Source organism: Nelumbo nucifera, chromosome 7 (genome assembly GCF_055504915.1).
Source record: "Nelumbo nucifera cultivar China Antique chromosome 7, China Antique-T2T, whole genome shotgun sequence".
In the NCBI taxonomy this organism is placed as follows: Eukaryota; Viridiplantae; Streptophyta; class Magnoliopsida; order Proteales; family Nelumbonaceae; genus Nelumbo; species Nelumbo nucifera.
Window position 1 is genome coordinate 31,825,447 of NC_142655.1, and position 21,551 is coordinate 31,846,997.

At 47.5% G+C, this 21,551-nt stretch overlaps 1 protein-coding gene across 1 annotated transcript; it reads left to right on the top strand.

The window, feature by feature from the left end:
* The first annotated feature begins 1,106 nt into the window (after positions 1-1,106).
* On the top strand, positions 1,107-17,800 carry LOC104598371 (stem 28 kDa glycoprotein-like). The gene is made up of 7 exons (XM_088892263.1): positions 1,107-1,184; positions 1,490-1,764; positions 2,995-3,076; positions 3,149-3,200; positions 16,972-17,086; positions 17,172-17,381; positions 17,529-17,800. The coding sequence occupies exons 1-7, from the start codon at positions 1,107-1,109 to the stop codon at positions 17,704-17,706; spliced, it is 990 nt and encodes a 329-aa protein (XP_088748389.1). The 3' UTR covers positions 17,707-17,800.
* The last annotated feature ends 3,751 nt before the right edge of the window (positions 17,801-21,551 follow it).

The window sequence follows — 21,551 nt, forward strand, 5'->3', positions numbered from 1 at the left end:
CCCAAATTTCACCCAAAAGGTGAAAAAAAAAACCAAAAGCCCCTATTTTCGCTCAGCCCTCTCTCTCGATTTGACTACGGAGCACCCCTATTCAGCATCCTTCCATCTCCACTTCCTTCTCTAGTGCCGGTGTTCGTTCTGGCATCACTGGTGACCACTGGCACCATTGAACATGTGCAGTTTTTTTTTTCTTCTTCACTCTATTTTTTTTTTTTTTGTATTTTTCCCAACCTATTATAATGTTTTGTGTTATAGAATACATCACCTGAGAATATGAAGGTTTGTTTTGCCTCTTCCCTCTTAGCATGGGCAAGAAGCCTCTCAAACATTATGAATAGAACATATCCAAGTGGTGCCACTTCTTTATGCAGGTCCAACGGATACTCCCTCACACATTGGCTGATTTATTATCTTCTTGGAGAACGTGCCTATTCTCAAGCACAGGAAAATTCATATGGAGCTGTCTTCTTTTTTGCCATCTGTTGGATAGTTTGGAAGAAGCTGAATTTTTTAGGCTACATTTGGATGCGATGTAAATCAAGAACCGATGTAAAATTTACATCGGGGTTCAGTTTTGTATGTATTTGGAAAGAGGGTGTAATTATTATTGACGTAAAACTATACTCTGGTTCAGTTTTGTGTATGCTTGGATGGAGTGTAGTTTTACGTCGATAATCGATGTAAACCCTCATCAACTCTAAAGTTTTACATCGATAATCGATGTAACAGTCACTTTCTAGTTTAGTGTAAAACGTCATCAGTGTATTTTTACACTAATGACATTTTACACTGATTTCAAATGTAGCCTTACGTTAATTCTGCTCTGGTGGAGGTGATCATAAGCAAGGTGGAATCGACTATTCAACGTTTTCTGTGTAAATTCTGGCTAGTCATTTCAGCAATCATTGGATTCCCTTATTTTTGACTGGGATAAGTAGACTGCAATCCACTTTAGAAATCTGAAATTACAGTCCCCTCCTAATCTACCAGTAGTCCCCCTATAAACAACATCCTCCACCATCAAGATTCATCTCACCATACAGTATGGTGGGGGTCAGATTTCTGGGGTGGACTAAACAATAAAAACCCCTTTTTGATTTCAATATATGGGAACTTCATCTTCGAACGATGTGACTGCGGGAATGAACTCCAGCGCCGGAGAAGGAAGTGAAGATGGAAGGAACGTTGACATGTTGAAATTATTGGAAATTGGGTTTTTTTTCACTTTTTTGGGTGAAATTTGAGTCCTTGAAATTTGTGCTGGAGGACAGATATCCCCATTGATTGTATGGGACGCTTATGGGGGCATTGTCCACATGATAAACGTGGGAATATCCTTGGGTTTCAAAGAAGGGCAACTTTTGGGGTTTAATATCAATAAAAGTCATATATTTTAAAATATTTCAAAAATATGTTAACTTTTTTAAAATAACATCAATAAAGGGCAAAAATATTGTTCATCTTCTTTTTCTTGCCATTTGTTCACCAGATTCGCCACTGCCCGCCACCAACTTCCATTGCCGCCTTCGCCCACCTCCACCTCCAGCAACGTTGCCAAAGGTGGTCGGAGGCAGAGGTGGTGGCGGCGGTGCTGGTGGTCATTTCTCTGCCCGCTGTCGCCGCCACCTACCTCCACCCATTTCCAGCAACATTGTCGGAGGCGGAGGCGGAGGTGGCAGCGTTGGATAGAGAAACCACCAACGTCGCCGCTGCCACCTCTGCCTCCGGCGACCTCTGGCAACATTGCTGGAGGTGGAGGCGAAGGTGGGCGGAACCGGCAAAGGATGGCGGTGGTGGGCGGCAGTTCTAGTTAAAAAATGGCAAGAAAAAGAAGATGAACAATATTTTTGCCCTTTATTGATATTATTTTTAAAAAGTTAAACCTAGTTTTGAATTTTTGTTCAATATATTACTTTTTGATATTAAACCCCAAAAGTTGCCCTTATATTATGTCAATTACCATGGATGTTTACCGGAGAGCCACGAGAGAACTTGGCATCAAGCCAAATATCTTTCCTAGTTCTTCATGCACCTCTCTAGTGTCAAATCAATGTAGCATACACCAATTATTGCTCTCCCATGCCATTATGTCAAAAAAAAAGGTAAATTACAAAGACCCCCCCGTACTATGGGGTTTGTGACAGAGACCTCCCTATACTATAACCGTGAGACAAAGACCCTCCTTGACCGTTAAGTCAAATGACAAAATCCGTTAAATTACCAAAATACCCCATTAAACTCTTTCAATTTTCTTTTTTTTTTTCCCTTTATCTCTTAAAACCTATTTAACCTATTATTTTCCCTTCCTTCTCTTCTTTTCCCTTCCCTCACCATCCTCTCTCATTCTTTCTTTTCCCCTCCTGCATACTTGGAGAGCGGGAGTCGTCTCCCCTACAACACTTGCAGTTGCAAAGGTAAGCCGAACTCAAATTACATTTGATGATAGCAATCCTTTCAGCGTCACATCCCGACCTGAAGGACCTGTTACTGCTGCTAATCCTTCCTTTACCGATGGCGTTGTGACCAAGGACATCCACATAGATACTTTCACCTCCGTCTCCATTCAAAACTCTAATAGAGTAAACAAAAATAAAAAATAGAATAAAATAAAATGGGCTTGATGAATGGTGAGTTAGTTTCTATTTTCACTCTCTATCCAATAACAGAAACGTAGGATAAAATCGCTGAGGTGAAAAAAACACATTATTGGATACTATGGTAAAACTACACCAGACCTTCTTCCTTCTACTATTTCCATGGCTCCTCCATCGATGATTCCAGCTTTGGAAGCCCTAAAAACTGAAAATCAAGCTCATCCGTTGTCATGAGATTGCTTTTGGACATCTAAGTCAAGATTGAAATCTCCCAAAACCTATTTGGAGCTTGGTTGATGTTTGATCTGGTACTGATCTGGTACTGAAGAAAAGGGTTAAGTAGAACAGATCGGTTTTGATTTACTAGCTCTAAGAGTTTGAATCCGATTTCTGTTCTCAGTTTCCGTCTAAAGAAGCTCTTACGGTCATCTTCAACTGTAAATGCTGTTAATTTACACGTCACTACTTGGTTTTTAGTCATGGTGAGGCCTCATGGACGGCAGCTCCGTACTTATTTTTTCTTTTTCTACTGAATAGTTTCTGCAATTTCACAGCTAGGGAAGCAGGCAGATGGAGAGAGAGAGAAATCGGGATCTGAAGAAAGCAGTAATGGAGAGAGAGGTTGGGATTGAATTAAATGGGTTCAATCCCAATGCTCTTAAGGGGAAGGGGAAGAAGAGAGATCGGGGGAGAGAGAGAAATGTGAAGGAACAAAAGGGTAGTATTAAAAGGTCGGGAAGATGAATAGTGTTTTTCTCGTCTAATTATTCCAAGGATAGTATGGGGATTAAAAATATTGCAATGACCTTTTGGATGGAAGACTAACGGAAGGGGGTCTTTGTAATCTACCCAAAAAATTGCCCTAGAGAAAATTCCCAATTAGTATCATGTACTTTGAGTCCACCGCCACTTTGGTCCTTGAACTTTAAAATGCGACAATTCAGTACCCGAACTTTCAAAATGTGTCTATCCAGTACCTATCGTTAATCAACTATTAATCAGTCGATAAGTGGCATTTCAAAAAGACAAAAAATGCCCATCAAGTGTCATTTAATTTTCTTTATCAACCATTCAAACGTTGATAAAAAATTAACAATCCCAAATCCTTAACTTTTCTATTCAAGAACATTGACAAAAAATTAACAGACCCCAACTTTCTTGAATAGAAAAGGCAAGGATTTGGGACTATTAACTTTTGTCAACATTTTGATAGTTGATCAAGAAAATTAGATGACACTCAAAGTGCATTTGTGTCTTTTTCAAATGCCACTTAACGGCTAATTAACAGCTGATTAAAGATAGGTACTGGATTGGCATATCTTGAAAGTTCGGGAACTAAATTGTCACATTTTAAAATTCAAGGACCAAAATGACAGTAAGCCCAAAGTACAAGGTACTAATCGGGAATTTTCTCTAATTTTTATGACTTTTATGATAACAGTTGATTGATTATAAGTGTTTTTCAATATTATATTTAAATTAAATTATCTTAAAATTTAAGGCATAAGTGTTTAAAATTGGCCATGACTTTTCAGTATTTCCCTTAAGTTCATCATAATTTTTCAAAATATCGAGGAAATCTCATGTCAATTTGTTTTCCAAAATTCACCGTCTGTTAGATTATCGTTAGCATTCATTGATAGAAGTTGTCCTTGTCAAGATAAATACAAACCGCCCTTAAATGGTGAATCAGCTTTATTGGATAGATATATATTTTATGACTATAATGCCCTAAGTGCCCAATTGCCTTATATAAGATTTTTACTTGTTGAGGGACCTTTTGCTCTCTTTGTGCTACTTGAAAATATTCCAAGAAAGCTGAAAATGGGTTTTGATAATAATAATAATAAAAATAATAATAATAATAGATATATTTCTGAAATATTAAAAAATAGGTCTAATACAGAAAGGGTAAAATAGTAATCTATTAACACCATTAGTCCGTTTAAGGTGAAGTTACTGACATGGGTTGCCCGAGCCTTTAGAAAAATCCTGAGTTTTAGACAATTTCTCTTTATAATAATGGACTAAAAATAAAAGACTATATTAGAATTGATGTGGCAGTGGATTTCTTTCTTATTTTTTTATCTAGTGATGAAGGGAAATTTGGCCCGACCTCGCGATCGCCCAACACGTGGCAAAGGCAAGCAGCTCGGGATAGTAGAGCACCCAAAGCGAACATCGGAAGCAAGTCCAAACTCACTACCGAGCCCGAACTCCAGACCGCTGTACTTAGTCCGAGCTCCTTGTTAAGAGCAAGCTCCCTGTCAAAAGTCCGAGCTCCCTAAAACCCGAGCTCCCTAAGTCCAAGCTCGGTACTAGGAGCCTGAGCTCCCTAAGAACCCGAGCTCCCTAAATCCGAGCTCCCCACTAGGAGCCCGAGCTCCCTGATTAAGAGCGAGCCCCCTGTCAAAGGTTCGAGCTCCCTAAAACCTGAGCTCCCCAAGTCCGAGCTCGGTACTAGGAGCCCGAGCTCCCTAAGAACCCGAGCTCCCTAAATCCGAGCTCCCTGTTAAGAGTGAGCTCCCTGTTAAGGGTCCGAGCTCCCCAAGTAAGAACCCGAGTTCCCTAAAAACCGAGCTCCCTATTAAGAACAAACTCCCTACTGGGAGTCCGAGCTCGCTATTAAGAGCGAGCTCCCTACAGAGAACCCAAGCTCCCTGCAAGGAGCTCGAACTATACTGGGCCCCAAGCCTCACAAAGCTGACCCAAGCTGACCCGTGGCATCTCGAAACATTCCAAACCGAACTCAAGGCACCTCGCTCGCCACTCCAACACTTCACTTCCAAAGCACCAGGCCAGCCAAACATACCCGACACCAAGGACGTCTTTATCCAAGGGCGACATACCTGACTGATTTGGGATCTGACACCTGACAGCCGCATTTCAAACGGCTTCCTACCACCGCCACCTGCAACCGTCGTCACTAGCCGCAGAGATGGCTCCGACAAAAGGAACAGTGGCGGTTCTGTCCGACCAGAGGAAATGACACCCGAACTGGCAGGAGTTCAGAAGTAATCATGCCCGACCTGACGGAGGCCTGGAAAGGAGTGCGCGAGGTGGTTATAAAAGGCTTCTACCCCCCCAGGGACGAGGTATGCTAACTTTCGCGCTATCTGGTTATTCTTGCCTTTGAAGGATTCTAACTTGAGCTTCGGAGCCCTTACGCCGAGTTCTCCCCGGAGCTTCTCTTCTCCTTCCACTTCAGGTCCCTGTTACTCAGTTCAGAGGCAAGATCATCGACAGCTAAGACCGGCCAGATTGTGCATCATCAATTGGCGCCGTCTGTGGGAACGCTTCAAAAGGCCTCCCTCCAAAACTTTCATACCCTTTCCTTCTTCTCTGAAAAACTCATTATTCATGGCCTCATCCAGCAACGCCGGACGTGGCACAGAGACAAACACCACCGGGGAACAGCTCCAAGTTCTCATGGTGTGTGTTGGGCAGTTCACCATCCCCCTCACGGTGGATGGAATCCCCAATCTGACTACGCCACAAGCAGTGGCACCTGTAAGCCTACCTTCCGCAAGCATCCCCTTCCCTCTTCCCATCGAGACTACCTTCACTGAACCAACCGCCGTCCCCCTGGCAGCTAGCCAAAATCGGTTGGACGACTTAATGCAATGCATGCGGGCAATGCAAGCCCAGATGCAGCAGTTTCAGCAACACCAGCTTCACCAGCACCAAGTGTTGCACAACCTCTCCCAATACCACTATCAGCAGCAGTTCCCCCAACTGACACCGAACCAACCACTACTTCCACCTCGCTACCCTGCCCCGAAGCCAGTAAAGGCCTCTCCGCAGGATGGGCGCCTCCACCAAGGAAAGGCCTCCAGGCCCCAGAATCCCCCAAACAGCCAGGCCTCGACCCCAAACAGCCAGGCCTCGCGGCTCGCAGGCGGATCAGGAACCTCGCCCGCGAGGTCAGCACCTCGGGTCTCCAAACCGGAGTCCCCACTGGTGGGAAACCGATTCGGCGCACTGGCAGCAGCAGACTACCAGCACTCCGAGCCCATCGAGCTCGGCAACACGGAGGCCAGCAGCGCTAGCACAAGGCCCACTCAGTAGCGAAGACGCCGTCGAAGTCGACGAACCGCCACCCGCGTCTTATCCGAGCTCAGAGGCAAAGGCGAGACGAGCTCGGACGAGGTAGGAGTCGCCCCGATTCTCTCAGTTCCTTCCCCCATCGCCTCAGAACTCCTGGCAGTCCCCTTCCCTAGAGATTTCAAGCTCCCGCCCCTAGACAAGTACGACGGATCCTTCGACCCCAACGACCACATGGACGCTTTCCAGTCCCAAATGCACCTCACCAGGGCCAGCGAATCATGCATGTGCGTGGCCTTCACCACCACCCTCAAGGGGGTAGCCCGCACTTGGTACAGGAACCTGGCCCCCGAATCGATAAAGTGTTGGGCTCAGTTCATGCAGGTCTTCACTGCACACTTTGTCACCAGCAAACGGTGCCCTAGAGCAGAGGAAAGCATCTTCGGAGTAGTCCAAAGGGAAGGAGAACCCATATGGGGCAACATCAAACGATTCAACGAGGCATGCCAGATACCTCGGTTAGACCCCGCGGTACAGATCGCCGCAGCAAAAAGAGGGGTGACGCACAAGGAATTCAAGTGGCACATGGTAGCTAACCAGCCCGCGGCCGTGGCCGAGTTCCTCAAGCTCGCAGACAAGTTCATGAGGACGGAGGAGGAAATCAACCAAAGAACCGAGGGCGGAAACGAGAAAAGAAAGAGGGACGGCGAGCCCTCTAGCTCGGCCGACCGAAAAAACCCAGCCCGGGACCGAAAACCGAACCAGTCATTCCGAGCTCCCCTGCCAGCTCGGACGGATTACACGCCACTGAACACGAGGCGGACCAAGATCCTAAGGACGATCAAGGACGCCCCCTTCGTGAAATGGCCACCTCACCTAAAGGGAAATCCGAACGAAAGAAACAAGAATTTGTATTGTAGTTTCCATAGGGACCACGGTCACAGTACCGAGCAATGTAATGACCTCCGAGACGAGATAGAGGGGCTCATCTGTCGCGGATACTTAAGAAACTTTGTACAGCACAACAATAATAGCAATAAAGCGGATCAACCGGGCGAACACTTAAAAGACGCCCCGGAGACTAGCAGCAGGCCTGCCGAACCGATGCAGCGACAGCCTCCGGCAGAAAGGCCAGTTCGGGGAACCATCCATGTAATTGTGGGAGGTTCAGTGGTGGCGGGGTGCACATCAGCGGCAGCTCGGACCTCAGTTCGCGAAGCGGTCCGCGAGGAGCGGAACCCCCCGAAGAGGCCGAAGACCGAGGAGCCGATCCTCTTCACAAAAGACGACACGCGGGGAGTTCGCTACCCTCATGACGACGCACTTGTCATTAAACTCAGGATCAGCGACTTCGAAGTTAGGCGCGTGCTCATAGATTCAGGCAGCTCGGCGGACATCCTATTCAAGTCGGCATTTGATCGGCTACAGCTGCCAAGGAGCGAACTAAAACCTGCAAGCACTCCCTTGGTGGGCTTCAGCGGGGAGGAAGTCAGGCCCCTTGGAAAGATAACGGTGCCCGTGGAAGTCGGCACGTGGCCTTGTGCGGTCAGGCTCAACCACGATTTTCTGGTGGTCGCGACCCCCTCCCCATACAACGCCATAATAGGACGGCCAATCACGCATATCCTGCGGGCGGTGGTCTCTACCTACTATTTGGCAATGAAGTTCTCTACGGACTTCGGTGTGGGGGTAGTGTGGGGCGACCAGCTCGAGTCCCGCAAGTGCTACGTCGCTGCCCTAAAGGGCAAGTCCAAGCCGGCGGACGACCTCGATCTGGAGCGGCCTACGGAGCAAGGCGAAGAACGAGCCTCGCTAACAGAAGAAACAATCGCGATCCCGACCTCACCAACGGACCCAGCTCGCACACTCCAGATTGGTGCTTCTGTCAAGGAACCCCTACGGACCGAACTGGTAAGTTTTTTACTCCAAAATTTAGATATTTTTGCATGGTTCGTGGCTGATATGCCCGGTATTGACCCTAGTCTTATAACTCACAAACTTAACACTGACCCTTTAGTCAGACCCGTTAGACAGAAGAAACGGAACTTAGCCCCGGAGCGCTGGAAAGCGGTCGACGAGGAAGTCGAAAAGCTCCTCGCGGCAGACTTCATAAGGGAAGTCCATTACCCGAGCTGGGTGGCCAACCCTGTGCTGGTGAAAAAGGCGAACGGCAAGTGGCGCATGTGCGTCGACTACACCAACCTGAACCGAGGTTGCCCGAAAGACTGCTTCCCCCTTCCTAGGATCGACCGCCTAGTGGACGCGACCTCGGGACATGAATTGCTAAGCTTCCTGGATGCCTACTCAGGCTACAACCAAATCCGGATGGACCAGTCCGACGAGGAAAAAACCAGCTTCATAACCGAATTCGGTCTATACTATTACAAGGTCATGCCCTTCGGGTTAAAAAACGTCGGGGCGACCTTCCAAAGACTTGTAAATAGGCTGTTTCGGCCCCTGATCGGCACAAAGATAGAGAGCTATGTAGACGACATGGTCGTCAAAACACAGTTTTCGCAAGAATTAATACAAGACTTAGATTCTGTCTTCCAAATCCTGCGTCAGTATAACATGAAATTAAACCCCAACAAATGTGTCTTTGGCGTCACCTCGGGCAAGTTCATGGGCTACGTTGTCAATCGACGTGGCATCGAGGCCAACCCGGACAAAATACAAGCCATCCTAGATATGAGACCACCTCGGAAAATAAAAGAAGTCCAAAGGCTAAACGGCCGCATAGCCGCCCTAAGCCGCTTCATGTCCAAGTCGGCAGATCGCTGCCTACCCTTCTTCAAAGCAATCAAAGGCAAAGGGTTCGAATGGACCCAAGACTGTCAGCTCGCATTTGACGAGCTAAAAGGCTATCTTGCCAATGTGCCAACCTTAGCTCGGCCCGAGGAAGGCGAAGTCTTAGAGCTGTACCTCTCGGCTAGCGACGAGGTGGTCAGTTCGGTACTAGTAAAGGAGGCAGACCGGGTCCAACGACCCATATATTATGTTAGTAAAATCTTGCAGGGAGCAGAGACGAGGTACCCGCAGATAGAAAAGCTAGCGTATGCCCTGGTGGTAGCAGCACGGAAACTCCGCCCGTACTTCCAGGCCCACACCGTCATCGTCCTGACCGACAAACCTCTGAGACAAGTTTTACTCAAACCCGAGGTTTCCGACCGGCTGACGAAGTGGTCCATCGAACTCAGCGAGTACGATCTCCAGTACAAGCCAAGAACTGCCATCAAGGCCCAAGCCTTGGCAGATTTTATCGCAGAGTGCACGTTCAACCCCGAAGCCCCTGAGCTGGTCGAGCCCGAGGTCCCCAGTTCGGGCGAACTCGGAGCTCCCAAGCCAAATGAGTCCGAACCCCGTGAAGTAGCAGCCAGCGTGGCTTCCCTCTTGGTTAGACCAAGCGCGAACTGGGATGAGGAGCCCTGGATCCTTCACGTAGATGGCTCCTCGAACCAACAAGGCAGCGGGACTGGAATAGTGCTACGCGGCCCGGGCGGAACAAAACTGGAATACACACTACGCTTTGAGTTCGCGGCATCCAACAACGAGGCGGAGTACGAGGCACTGATAGATGGGTTAAACCTAGCGCGCAAGGTCGGAGCAAAGCACATGGTTATCTGCAGTGATTCCCAGCTCGTGGTCAACCAAGTTACAGGCGAGTACGAAGCACGCGAACTCACTATGATTGCGTACTTAGCAAAAGTAAAGGAAGCTCTGCTCAACTTCCAATCACACTTCATCAAGCAAATCCCGAGGTCAGAGAACGCTGAGGCCGAAGCCCTGTCCCGACTGGCTAGCACGAGCCACAACGCCAGGAGAACCGTGTACGTAGAGGACCTGCCGCGGCACAGCATTCTCGGGGGGGCAGAAGAGGTCGCTCCTGTCACCGAAGCAGAGCCGAGCTGGATCGACCCACTCGCGAGCTTCCTGTTAGACGGAACCCTCCCCGCGGACCGCAACACAGCCAAGAGGGTGCAGTGCTAGGCAGCCAAATACGTCATGATAGACGAACGGTTGTACCGACGATCCTACACGCTCCCCTATCTGCGATGCTTGCGCCCAGCCGAAGCCGAGCTGGTACTCTGCGACATCCATGAAGGCTTGTGCGGCGGACACCTGGGGGGCAGAGCCCTCGCCCAAAAGGCACTTCAACAAGGATACTACTGGCCAACGATGAAGACAGAGGAAATCGAGCTCGTCAGAAAATGCGGCAAGTGTCAGAAGCATGCCAGCATCCACCATCAGCCCGCTGCCGACCTCAAATACCTCACCAGTCCATGGCCCTTCGCCCAATGGGGCATCGACCTCCTGGGGCCATTCCCACCAGCGACAGGCGGGAGAAAATTCCTAGTGGTGGTAGTAGATTATTTCACAAAGTGGATAGAAGCCGAACCCCTGGCAATAGTTACAGCCCGAAACATACAAAACTTCTTTTGGAAGAACATCGTATGTCATTTCGGGCTACCTCGGGTACTGATCTCCGACAATGGCAAACAGTTCGAAGACATCAAGTTCCAAGAATGGTGTCAAAGTATGGGAATTAGTCAGAACTTCACATCGGTCGCACACCCGCAGGCAAATGGCCAAACAGAAGTAATGAACAGAGCCATCCTCCGCGGACTGAAAGCGCGATTGGACCGAGCCAAAGGTTTGTGGGCAGACGAACTACCAAGTGTTTTATGGGCACACCGAACCACGGAAAAGACCGCCACGGGTGAGACCCCCTTTAACCTCACCTATGACACCGAAGCGGTGATCCCGGCGGAAATCGAAGTGCCTACATTGCAACTAGAAGCGTACGACGAACGGACAAACAAGGGCGAGTTACGCACCAACCTCGACCTACTGGACGAAGTGAGAGACCTCGCGCACATCCGAACTGCGGCTTACCAACAAAATGTAGCTCGGTACTACAACGCGTGAGTAAAAAAGAGGAACTTCCGCGTCGGCGACCTGGTTCTCCGTAAGGTTATGGTGCCCGAACCCGACGTAGGGAAACTTGGACCGAACTGGGAAGGACCCTACAGAGTAATGAAAACACTCGGTGGGGGAGCGTACGAGCTCGGAACCCTAGAAGGGAAACAAGTACCCCGAGCATGGAACGTTGTCAACTTGAGAAGGTACTATCTATAGGCCACCAAGGCAAGTATGCCGAAGTCATTTCATAAAACGAACTGAAGGACCGAAATGGTTAGTTCAGCAAAAAATATAGCTCGAAGACACCAGTACATGAACAAAAAGACATTTCATTTCAAAACAGATGTGTACAAAAAAAAAGGGGAGACATTTCATTTCACAAGCCTGGGGCTACTTCATCGTTATCAGAAGCCTCTCCGACAACGCTCGAAGGACCTGCCTCCCCCTTAGAGTCTGGTTCGGCATCCACAGCATTAGCCATCTCCGGAGTGATGCGCGAAGTGGATATGGTGCTGGTATCGAGGTCGGGGTACGTATTCCGGATCATCGACCGACTTAGCTTGAAACCCCTCCTGTAGGAGTCTACCATCAGGTCATCGAAATCCGGCGAAGCAATGTAATCGCTGACAGCCTTCTTCTTCGCGTCTTCGATGCCTTGAGAGAAGATCTGAGTCCTCTCCCTGATATCCTCCTGAAGATACTCGACCTGGTGCTCCAAGTCCAGCTTCATTTCCGCCATGCGCTGCACCACCACTCCCATGGCCTCGACATCCCTCTGAGACCTCGCCTGCCTAGACCGCGCACGGCGAGCAGCAGCATCAGCGGCACGAGCATTCTCCTCGGCAGCTCATGCCTGCCGCAAGCATTTCTCCACCTGGTTCGCCAAGGCGTGAATGGAGGAGTTCACCTATCAAAGGAAAACGAGATCAGTGAAACGAATAAAAGAATAGAAGCCGAGCTCTAAAGAAGGGATCACTTACCACCATGGCATGAGTAACAGCACGGCAGGCCACTTGGTGCAGAGGGAGCTCGGTCCACGCCGCAACTTCCTCAGGAAACATCGCCTCCTTACTCCGTTGAAGAGCATGCACAGGCAACAGCACGCTCCTGAAGTCCCCCGGGGCCTCCGAGCCCGACGGCCCAGCTCGCATATGAGCGGACTCGGAATAGATGGGAGCCCCCGTGTGTGTGGTTTCGGCATAAGGAGCCCCCGCCAGCCCCTGCATAGGAGGAACCATCTCGGGCTCCTCTGCCAGATAATCCGGCACCTCAGGCTCCGCAGCTCGGGATGGCTCAGCACGAGCTCGCTTGGCCACCCGCTTTCTCCTCTTCATCCCCTCGAACAAGTGCGCACCTCGGGACCCTCGAGAATCCATTGTACCGGCGAAAAGGAGTTCGGCATCAGTAAGACGTAAAAGAAGAGCAAGACAAGATCACTAGGGAAAGAACCTACCCGAACTCAGGCCTGCAGCAATAAGCTTGGCCTCCATCAGATACCATTGGCAATCCAGCCCAAGCCGCGCCCATTGACGGGGGCCCTTCGCCGTCTCCTCATCAGGTGTGATGCCAGAATCAGGAGCGGCCACCCCCCAGCCGGTCTGAAACGGCCACCCCATCGCACTTCGCACCCCGAAATAGTCCTGCTTCCACGCCGGGACCTTATTGGGGAGTCCGTGTAAGAGCTTGAAGCCCGGGCAAGGGGACAGGTAGTATGCCCGCCTAATCCCAAGAAGGGGACCCACTTGCTTTTTCAACATTAAGATAGAAGAAAAAATCTCCAGATCCAGAGGGAAGTTCTCGTCGCAAAATAAAGAGATCGTTCCCACTAAGTTCCTAATAGAGTTCGGGTGAAGCTGACCAACCGTCACACCGAAGTGGTTTAGGACCTCGACAAGAAGAGGGTGGAAGGGCAGTCGCAGCCCCGCGGCGAGCTGTTCCCGGAAAATCACCATCTCATCAGGACCGTGTTCCCAAGGAAAGCTCCCCGTTGGGATAAAGTAACCGTACTCACTGGGCAAATTATAGTAGTCTACAAGGGTTTGAAGTTCCTCAAGCGTCATAGTCGAAGGGCCGAACTGATCTACAACCCGGCCACGACGGGAGGTGGATGCCGACCTACCGGAAGCACCTCGGGTGGTAGGCCCGACCCCTTCCTCAGGACCTACATCGGGCTCACTTGAACTACCGTGGGATGCAAACTGGTTCGTAGAACCCACATCAGACCCGCTTGAACAGTCTGAACCCTCCAAACCAGACATCGTGAAACGGAACGGGATTCCAAAAACACTCACCCGGGAAGAAGACTGAAGCAGACCACGAGAACTCGAACAAGCAAGAAGACCTGGGACGCGAGCTGAAAAGCCTGGACGCGAGCTGAAACTTAAGGCGCGAGCTCAAGATGTACAACAGTAGCAAGGACGGGTCCCCCCCCCGCGCACTATTTATATCCACAGCGTACGGAAAGCGACGGCCCAGATCGAAGCCAATCCAACGGCCCACAGCCGCACTAAGCCGCATGTCTTCCAAGACCAATCGGCACACGTCTTTCCAAAACTGACGGAACGTCGCGCACGTCTTGTCAGAGGACAGGTGTCGGCACGCGTCTTCCCGAAACTGACGGGGTAACGGCGCACGTCTCCTCGCAATAAAAGCGTCTGCAGCGCAACTCCCGAACAACTGCCGTCACGACTCCCAAACGCGCGCCCTTTTTTGAAAATCAAATTAGAGCAAGCGCGCTCAGCATGGACCAAAACCCTCCTGCTACCTTGCAAACTCCCCGCGCCAAGACGGAACCGTTGTCGCAGGGAGTGGGGGGCAATTGATGAAGGGAAATTTGGCCCGACCTCGCGATCGCCCGACACGTGGCAAAGGCAAGCAGCTCAGGACAGTAGAGCACCCAAAGCGAACATCGGAAGCAAGTCCAAACTCACTACCGAGCCCGAACTCCAGACCGCTGTACTTAGTCCGAGCTCCCTAAAACCCGAGCTCCCTAAGTCCGAGCTCGATACTAGGAGCCCGAGCTCCCTAAGAACCCGAGCTCCCTAAATCCGAGCTCCCTACTAGGAGCCCGAGCTCCCTACTAGGAGCCCGAGCTCCCTGATTAAGAGCGAGCCCCCTGTCAAAGGTCCGAGCTCCCTAAAACCTGAGCTACCCAAGTCCGAGCTCCCTAAAAACCCGAGCTCCCTAAATCCGAGCTCCCTACTAGGAGCCTGAGCTCCCTGTTAAGAGCGAGCTCCCTGTTAAGGGTCCGAGCTCCCCAAGTAAGAACCCGAGCTCCCTAAAAACCGAGCTCCCTATTAAGAACAAACTCCCTACTGGGAGTCCGAGCTCGCTATTAAGAGCGAGCTCCCTACTGAGAACCCGAGCTCCTTGCAAGGAGCCCGAACTATACTGGGCCCCAAGCCTCACAAAGCTGACCCAAGCTGACCCGTGGCAGCTCGGAACACTCCAAACCGAACTCAAGGCACCTCGCTCGCCACTCCAACACTTCACTTCCAAAGCACCAGGCTAGCCAAACATACCCGACACCAAGGACGTCTTTATCCAAGGGCGACGTACCTGACTGATTTGGGATCTGACACCTGACAGCCGCATTTCAAACGGCTTCCTGCCACCGCCACCTGCAACCGTCGTCACTAGCCGCAGAGACGGCTCCGACAAAAGGAACAGTGGCAGTTCTGTCCGACCAGAGGAAATGACACCCGAACTGGCAGGAGTTCAGAAGTAATCATGCCCGACCTGACGGAGGCCTGGAAGTGAGTGCGCGAGGTGGTTATAAAAGGCTTCTACCCCCCCAGGGACGAGGTATGCTAACTTTCGCGCTATCTGGTTATTCTTGCCTTTGAAGGATTCTAACTTGAGCTTCGGAGCCCTTACGCCGGGTTCTCCCCGGAGCTTCTCTTCTCCTTCCGTTTCAGGTCCCTGTTACTCAGTTCAGAGGCAAGATCATCGACAGCTAAGACGGCCAGATTGTGCATCATCATCTAGTTTATGATAGCCTCCTTAGTTTACTGTGAGTAGGATCTCAATTATCTACAGCCAGTGGATGCAATATTGTTTTTGGAACCACGAAATGGTAGGTGCATTTCCATCTCTTTAGATTTTTAAGTTTGTTATGAAAATTTTTCTTACTGAAATTTTGGTTGCTTGAAATTATTAGAAAATAGTGTTGGGCTGGAATAGAATTTGCGAAATTGATAAGAAATCTAGGAAAACAGTGCTGGGCTGGAATAGAATTTCTGTTGCTTGAAGTTATAATGAGTTTCTACAATTCTTTGGGATGAAATCCATACAGTTCCATGATGATCATATGACATGGAATTTTGAAAAGGCTAGTCAATGCTATTTGAATTGTCTGATTTCTAGAAGATTTGGAGATTGATTGTGAGTGTTTTGACACTTAGGAGTAGTCCTAAAGAAATTCTCAGAAATTGAAGAAAAAACAGAGTTGTGAAGTCTTGCTTGGTTGAAGCTTAGGGAGCAGCATTTGGCATGGTGCTTGGGTACAAATTAATATAATTTTTTTGATCAATTAGGTAAAATTAATGTATATTGAAGTCTTTTAGAGATCAATCTTAGTTGCATAGCAATCTGACATTCTAGAGTGAATGCTCCTATTTCTCCCCTTTTATTTTGGTGCCAGGGGAATCTATCCCTTTGAATCTTGATTTTAGGTCAAGGATATTTGCATTTTAGGATTTAACATTCTAGAGTTTTTTTTTTTGTATTTTTTGCAATTTTCTGTATTTTTTGTTTTTTTTTCTGTATTTTATTTTTATATTTTCTATGTGTTTTGTACTGTATTATTTTTTATTTAGATAGTTTTATGTTCTGTACTTTTTCTGTTTTTTATTTAATTTTATGATATTTTTTTATTTTTAATTTATTTATGGCATCACGGGTCGAACCGCTCAACCTGGATGGTTGAACCACTTAACCGGAAACTGGTCCTTTGACTTGTTCTGTTTCCCATTTGTTTTTAAAAACCATGGACGTGGGAATTTAAAAGCCCATAAGGGGTTCTTAGAATATTCTCCGTAACAGTGGGCTGATACAAGAATCTGTTTCACAACATAAGGGGTTCTTAGAATATTCTCTCTCTTTGTTAAAGTTCAGTTAAATGAATGTGAAATCTATTGAGTTGGCCAATACCTTATTAAAGTTTGAACGTTATGAAGTGAATGTTATTAATTTGGACAATGCTTTATTTAAGTTCTAAGTGAGAGATCTGTATTAGAGAAAGAAGACTGCAATTTGTATATTTCAAGAAACCTTCTAATCTAAGTAAAAAATAATACTTAATTCTAATTGTAATTTGTTGCCTATTTGGTGTAAAAAACCATAGAAAATAGGATCCTTTGAATCTTTTCTTTAAATTTTTTCAAAAAAATTCTTTGTCTATTTGTCGTCGAAGCTATTCTCTACGCTGAGAACCTCAAACTCACCAGAGATGGGAAGGACGTTTGGATCTTCGACATCGATGAGACCATCCTCTCCAACCTACCTTACTATGCCAGACATGGATTTGGGTATGTATGTAAACTTTGTCAAGAATTCACGTTTGATGAGCATTATATAATGGACGACCACTAACTCTCCATAATTTTATTTCAGGGTAGAACCATTTAACTCAACGTTATTCAATGAATGGGTTAATACTGGAGAGGCACCTCCACTGCCTGAGAGCCTGAGGCTTTACAGGAAGTTGCTCTCCTTAGGTTTGAAGATTGTCTTCTTAACAGGAAGATCTGAAGATCAAAGAAAAGCCACCTCAACCAATCTTAAGAAAGCAGGATTTCATACTTGGGAGAAGCTCATACTAAAGTACAATTTCTTCTTAATTTCTTCTCAATTTTAATTTGTATATATTAATGGAGATATTGCTGATGACAAATATTGTTATATATATATATATATATATATATATATATATATATATATATATATATATATTTATGTTTTTGGTGACAGAAAATCATCCAATCAAGGAACCACAGCAGTTGTGTACAAATCAGGAGAGAGGAAGACGCTTGAAGAGAGTGGTTACAGAATTGTTGGGAACATTGGAGATCAATGGAGTGACATCTTAGGGAACAACACTGGAAATAGGACCTTCAAGTTGCCGGATCCTATGTACTACCTTAGTTGATTTTTAGGGTTGTTACTTATTGGTCCAATCTTTTCTTTTCTAGATTAATGAAATACCTGGATGTTTATTAATTAAGTAGTTAGAGCCAAAATGAAGATATTAAGGCAATAAATTTGTATTATTAATTAATAATTAGCTAGGCTAAAAGACTCTTAAACCCTCTCTCTGTGGTGAAGGGGTAGTTCGACCCCACAAATCCTTTCTGATTGTAAAAACAACGTGGGCAGTTGTGAATGACATCTCATAATGAGCGTACTATTTACACTCAATATTTTAAATAAATGAGTAAGGTGTCACTGGATTTCACTCAATATCTCGGTGAAATCACACCGACAAATATGACTTCCTCTTTCTTCTCAGAATGGATTAAGGCTCCCTTCACCGGTCTGTCAAGCTATGTTGTTAAAATGTGACACACATTTTAACTGAGTTCCAGTTTAGCCCAGAAACAACGTGGGCACTTGGATATGGACCGTTCAGCCCAGAAAGATCGAACTGTTGACTCGTTTGATTCAGACAACGGTTCACAGTTTAAAAAAGTTGTAGAAAGGAGAGAAACAAACGAACTCAGACCTGAGTTCTAGTCTGAAACACAAATTCAGATCTGAGATCCAGCGTGCGCAGAAGAAGAAGAAGACAGACGTTGCAGAGAAATCGATCTCAAATCTCAGATCTGCATCTGTTGCCACCGTCGTAGTTGTCACTGAGCATCAAATCATCCTCCTCCTCTTCCTTCTTTTTTCCTCCTTCCCTCCTTTTTCTTCCCTCCTTCCTTGCTTTCTTTTTTTCTCTTTCTCAGCTGACGGCAGTCTTTTCTCCAGTTCTCCTTTGAGTCCTTTCTCATATTAGTATTTACCTTAATACAAACAGTCTGAACTTTTCAAATCAGACGGTTGAACTGTTGACCTGGAAACCGGTAGTTAGAACGATTTCATTTCTGGGTTAATTTTTAAAACCTTGATTTTACTCACCTGAAATAGCAATGTGATACTCATCCAGAAAACCCAGAAGGCATGCATGGTTAAACTTGAACATTCATGTCAATCATGCAATCGACAAGTAACAATCTCCAAAACCAAATCTATAGTATCCTTCAATTCTGCTCTGACCCAGAACGACGATTACATTGAATCCATTATCCAAATTAATCTTGAAATACCTTGCCTTCTTCTCCTCTCCTAGATCTTTGCTTGGCTAGACAACCCCGAGACCTCTGTTAGTTATTGGTAAATAAGTGAATTCTAACTAGAAGACAACAGTGGCATCACTAGATTAGCTACTGATCGAGAATGACTTAGGAGAAGTCCACAGCAGCTTCATAGCTCTGCATTAACTCAACTGCATCAAGATTTCTTATGGGTTAACTAGTATTTTCTCCCTTTGTGGAATAAGACTGAATGCAACTTGTCTTCTTCAGATAGCTTAATTATCTAATTTTTTATGATAATGGATTTTTTCTTGATTATCTGTAAGTGGTCTCAAATTTAAATCAGATTTTACATTTTAGTCATAGTTTGAATTTTGTTGTTGCTGCAGATGTAGGGCTGGTACGGGTGGATAAGCACAGCAGTGCTGTAGGTTGGGAGGCCCCGGGCTGGGCTGGGAAGGGTGCAACCCGAACTAGGCTAAAAGTTTGTTGATATTTGGTGGTATTTACCACTAATATTTCATTTCTAAAATTGGGTGGTTGCGGGAACCAAATCCACATCTATGCTCGAACAATCCAATTAATACACCAAATGAGTCAGCCCTCAGCCGGAAACTAGGCTACCTAAGGGTAGGCCAAGATTGAAGACCGAGGTTAAGGTGGTTTAGGGTTTTGTGTTGGTGGCCAAAGGCTAGGAGGGTGTTTGGTTCTTCATGTAACCGTTTTTGGTCATGTATCAATTTTTTTTTTTTTTGTGATGTACCAATTATTGGCTAAGTACTTCGTCATTTGACCTGCTCCTAGGTGGCCTGTGACTCAGAAGATGATGGATCTCCCTGGTGGCGAACTCCCTGGTGGTGAGCTACTTGGTGGCGAACTCCCTGGTGGTGAGTTACTTGGTGACGAGCTCCCTGGTGGTGAGCTACTTGGTGACAAGCTCCCTGGTTGTGAGCTACTTGGTGAGGAGCTCCCTGGTGGTGAGCTACTTGGTGACGAGCTCCCTGGTGGTGAGCTACCTTGATGAGCTGTTGGGTGCGCTACCTTGGTGGTGAGCCTCCTAGTGTAGTGCAACCCGTCTACCCTCTGCATGAGATGATATGCTCCTCTTCATAAACGGCGGGAGCCGATGAACCTGCAAGAACTAAATTAGAGGACCCGTGGGTGTTTACCCGACGGGGACACTCCGATGCTTAAGTTAGCACTCTGATAGTAGAGAGCTTGAAGATGATATTAGAGAAATGAGAGAGCTAGAGAGCAAGGGTTACCTCCATTTTTCATCCCCTTCCCCTCTGGGGGGTCGGAGCTCTTACATAGCGGTGTTCTAACAGATTTGGTGTAACCACCTCTGATTCTCTGCCGTAGTCGTTACTTGCTAGGGCTGAGCAGGTGGGCGCAGGTAACCATTGCAGGGTACGGTCCTACCAGGTGTCGAGCTACCTGTGAGGTGCCAAACTAACTAAGTGTCGAGCTACCTGTGAGGTGCCGAACTAACCAAGTGTCGAGCTGCTTGTAAGGCGCCGAGCTGACCAGGTGCCGAACTACCTGTGAGGTGTCGGGCTGACCGGGTGCCGAGCTACCTGTGAGGTGCCGAACTGACCAGGTGGGTGCCTTAGAGATATGATTGCGCTGCATCAGCCTCGTAATTCCAGTCACCTACTCCTACAAGAAGCTACTAGGAGCTCGACCTTCGGGGGCAGCACTACTAACTTTAGGTCGCCAGCTCACATGGGAGCCTTGGAAGGCTCGACCAGCAAGGGCGCCCGTGCAGTCTATTGGCCGCCAACTCCTGCGGAAGCCACGAAGATTTCGTCTTTGTAGGGGGAACCTCACGAAGAGGACTGATGAGGTTTTATCTGAATTGAAAGTAAAGTTGGTAGAGCTGCTTAGCCTGTTAGCTCCCTACACAGTCTTTGAGTTCATACAAAATGGAAACTATAAAGCGAGAGCTTCAATTTCTAAAAAGTGAGGACTTAGCTTTTTGGGGGGAGAGGACTTGGCTTTTTGCAGGATGAGAACTTAGCCTTTGTAGGATGAGAACTTAGCTTTTGTAGGATGAGAACTTAGCTTTTTGTAGCGTATTCCCACAGACGACACCAATTGATGTAACCGTTTTTTGTCACGTACCAATTTTTTTTTGTGATGTACCAATTATTGGCTAAGTACTTCGTCATTTGACCTGCTCCCAGGTGGCCTGTGACTCAGAGGATGATGGAGCTCCCTGGTGGCGAACTGCCTGATGATGAGCTACTTGGTGACGAGCTCCCTGGTGGTGAGCTACTTGGTGACGAGCTCCCTGGTGGTGAGCTACTTGGTGACGAGCTCCGTGGTGATGAGCTCTCTGGTGGTGAGCTACTTGGTGACGAGCTCCCTGGTGGTGAGCTACTTGGTGACGAGCTCCCTGGTGGTGAGCTACTTGGTGACGAGCTTCCAGGTGGTGAGCTACTTGGTGACGAACTCCCTGGTGGTGAGCCACCTAGTGTAGTGCAACCTGGCTGCCCTCTGCATGAGATGATCTGCTCCTCTTTGTTCACAGTGGGAGTTGATGAACCTGCGAGAACTGAATTAGATGACCCGGGGGTGTTTACCCAGCAGGGCCACTTCGATACTTAAGTTAGCACTTTGATAGTAGAGAGCTTGAAGATGATATTAGAGAAATGAGAGAGCTAGAGAGCAGGGGTTACCTCCATTTTTCATCCCC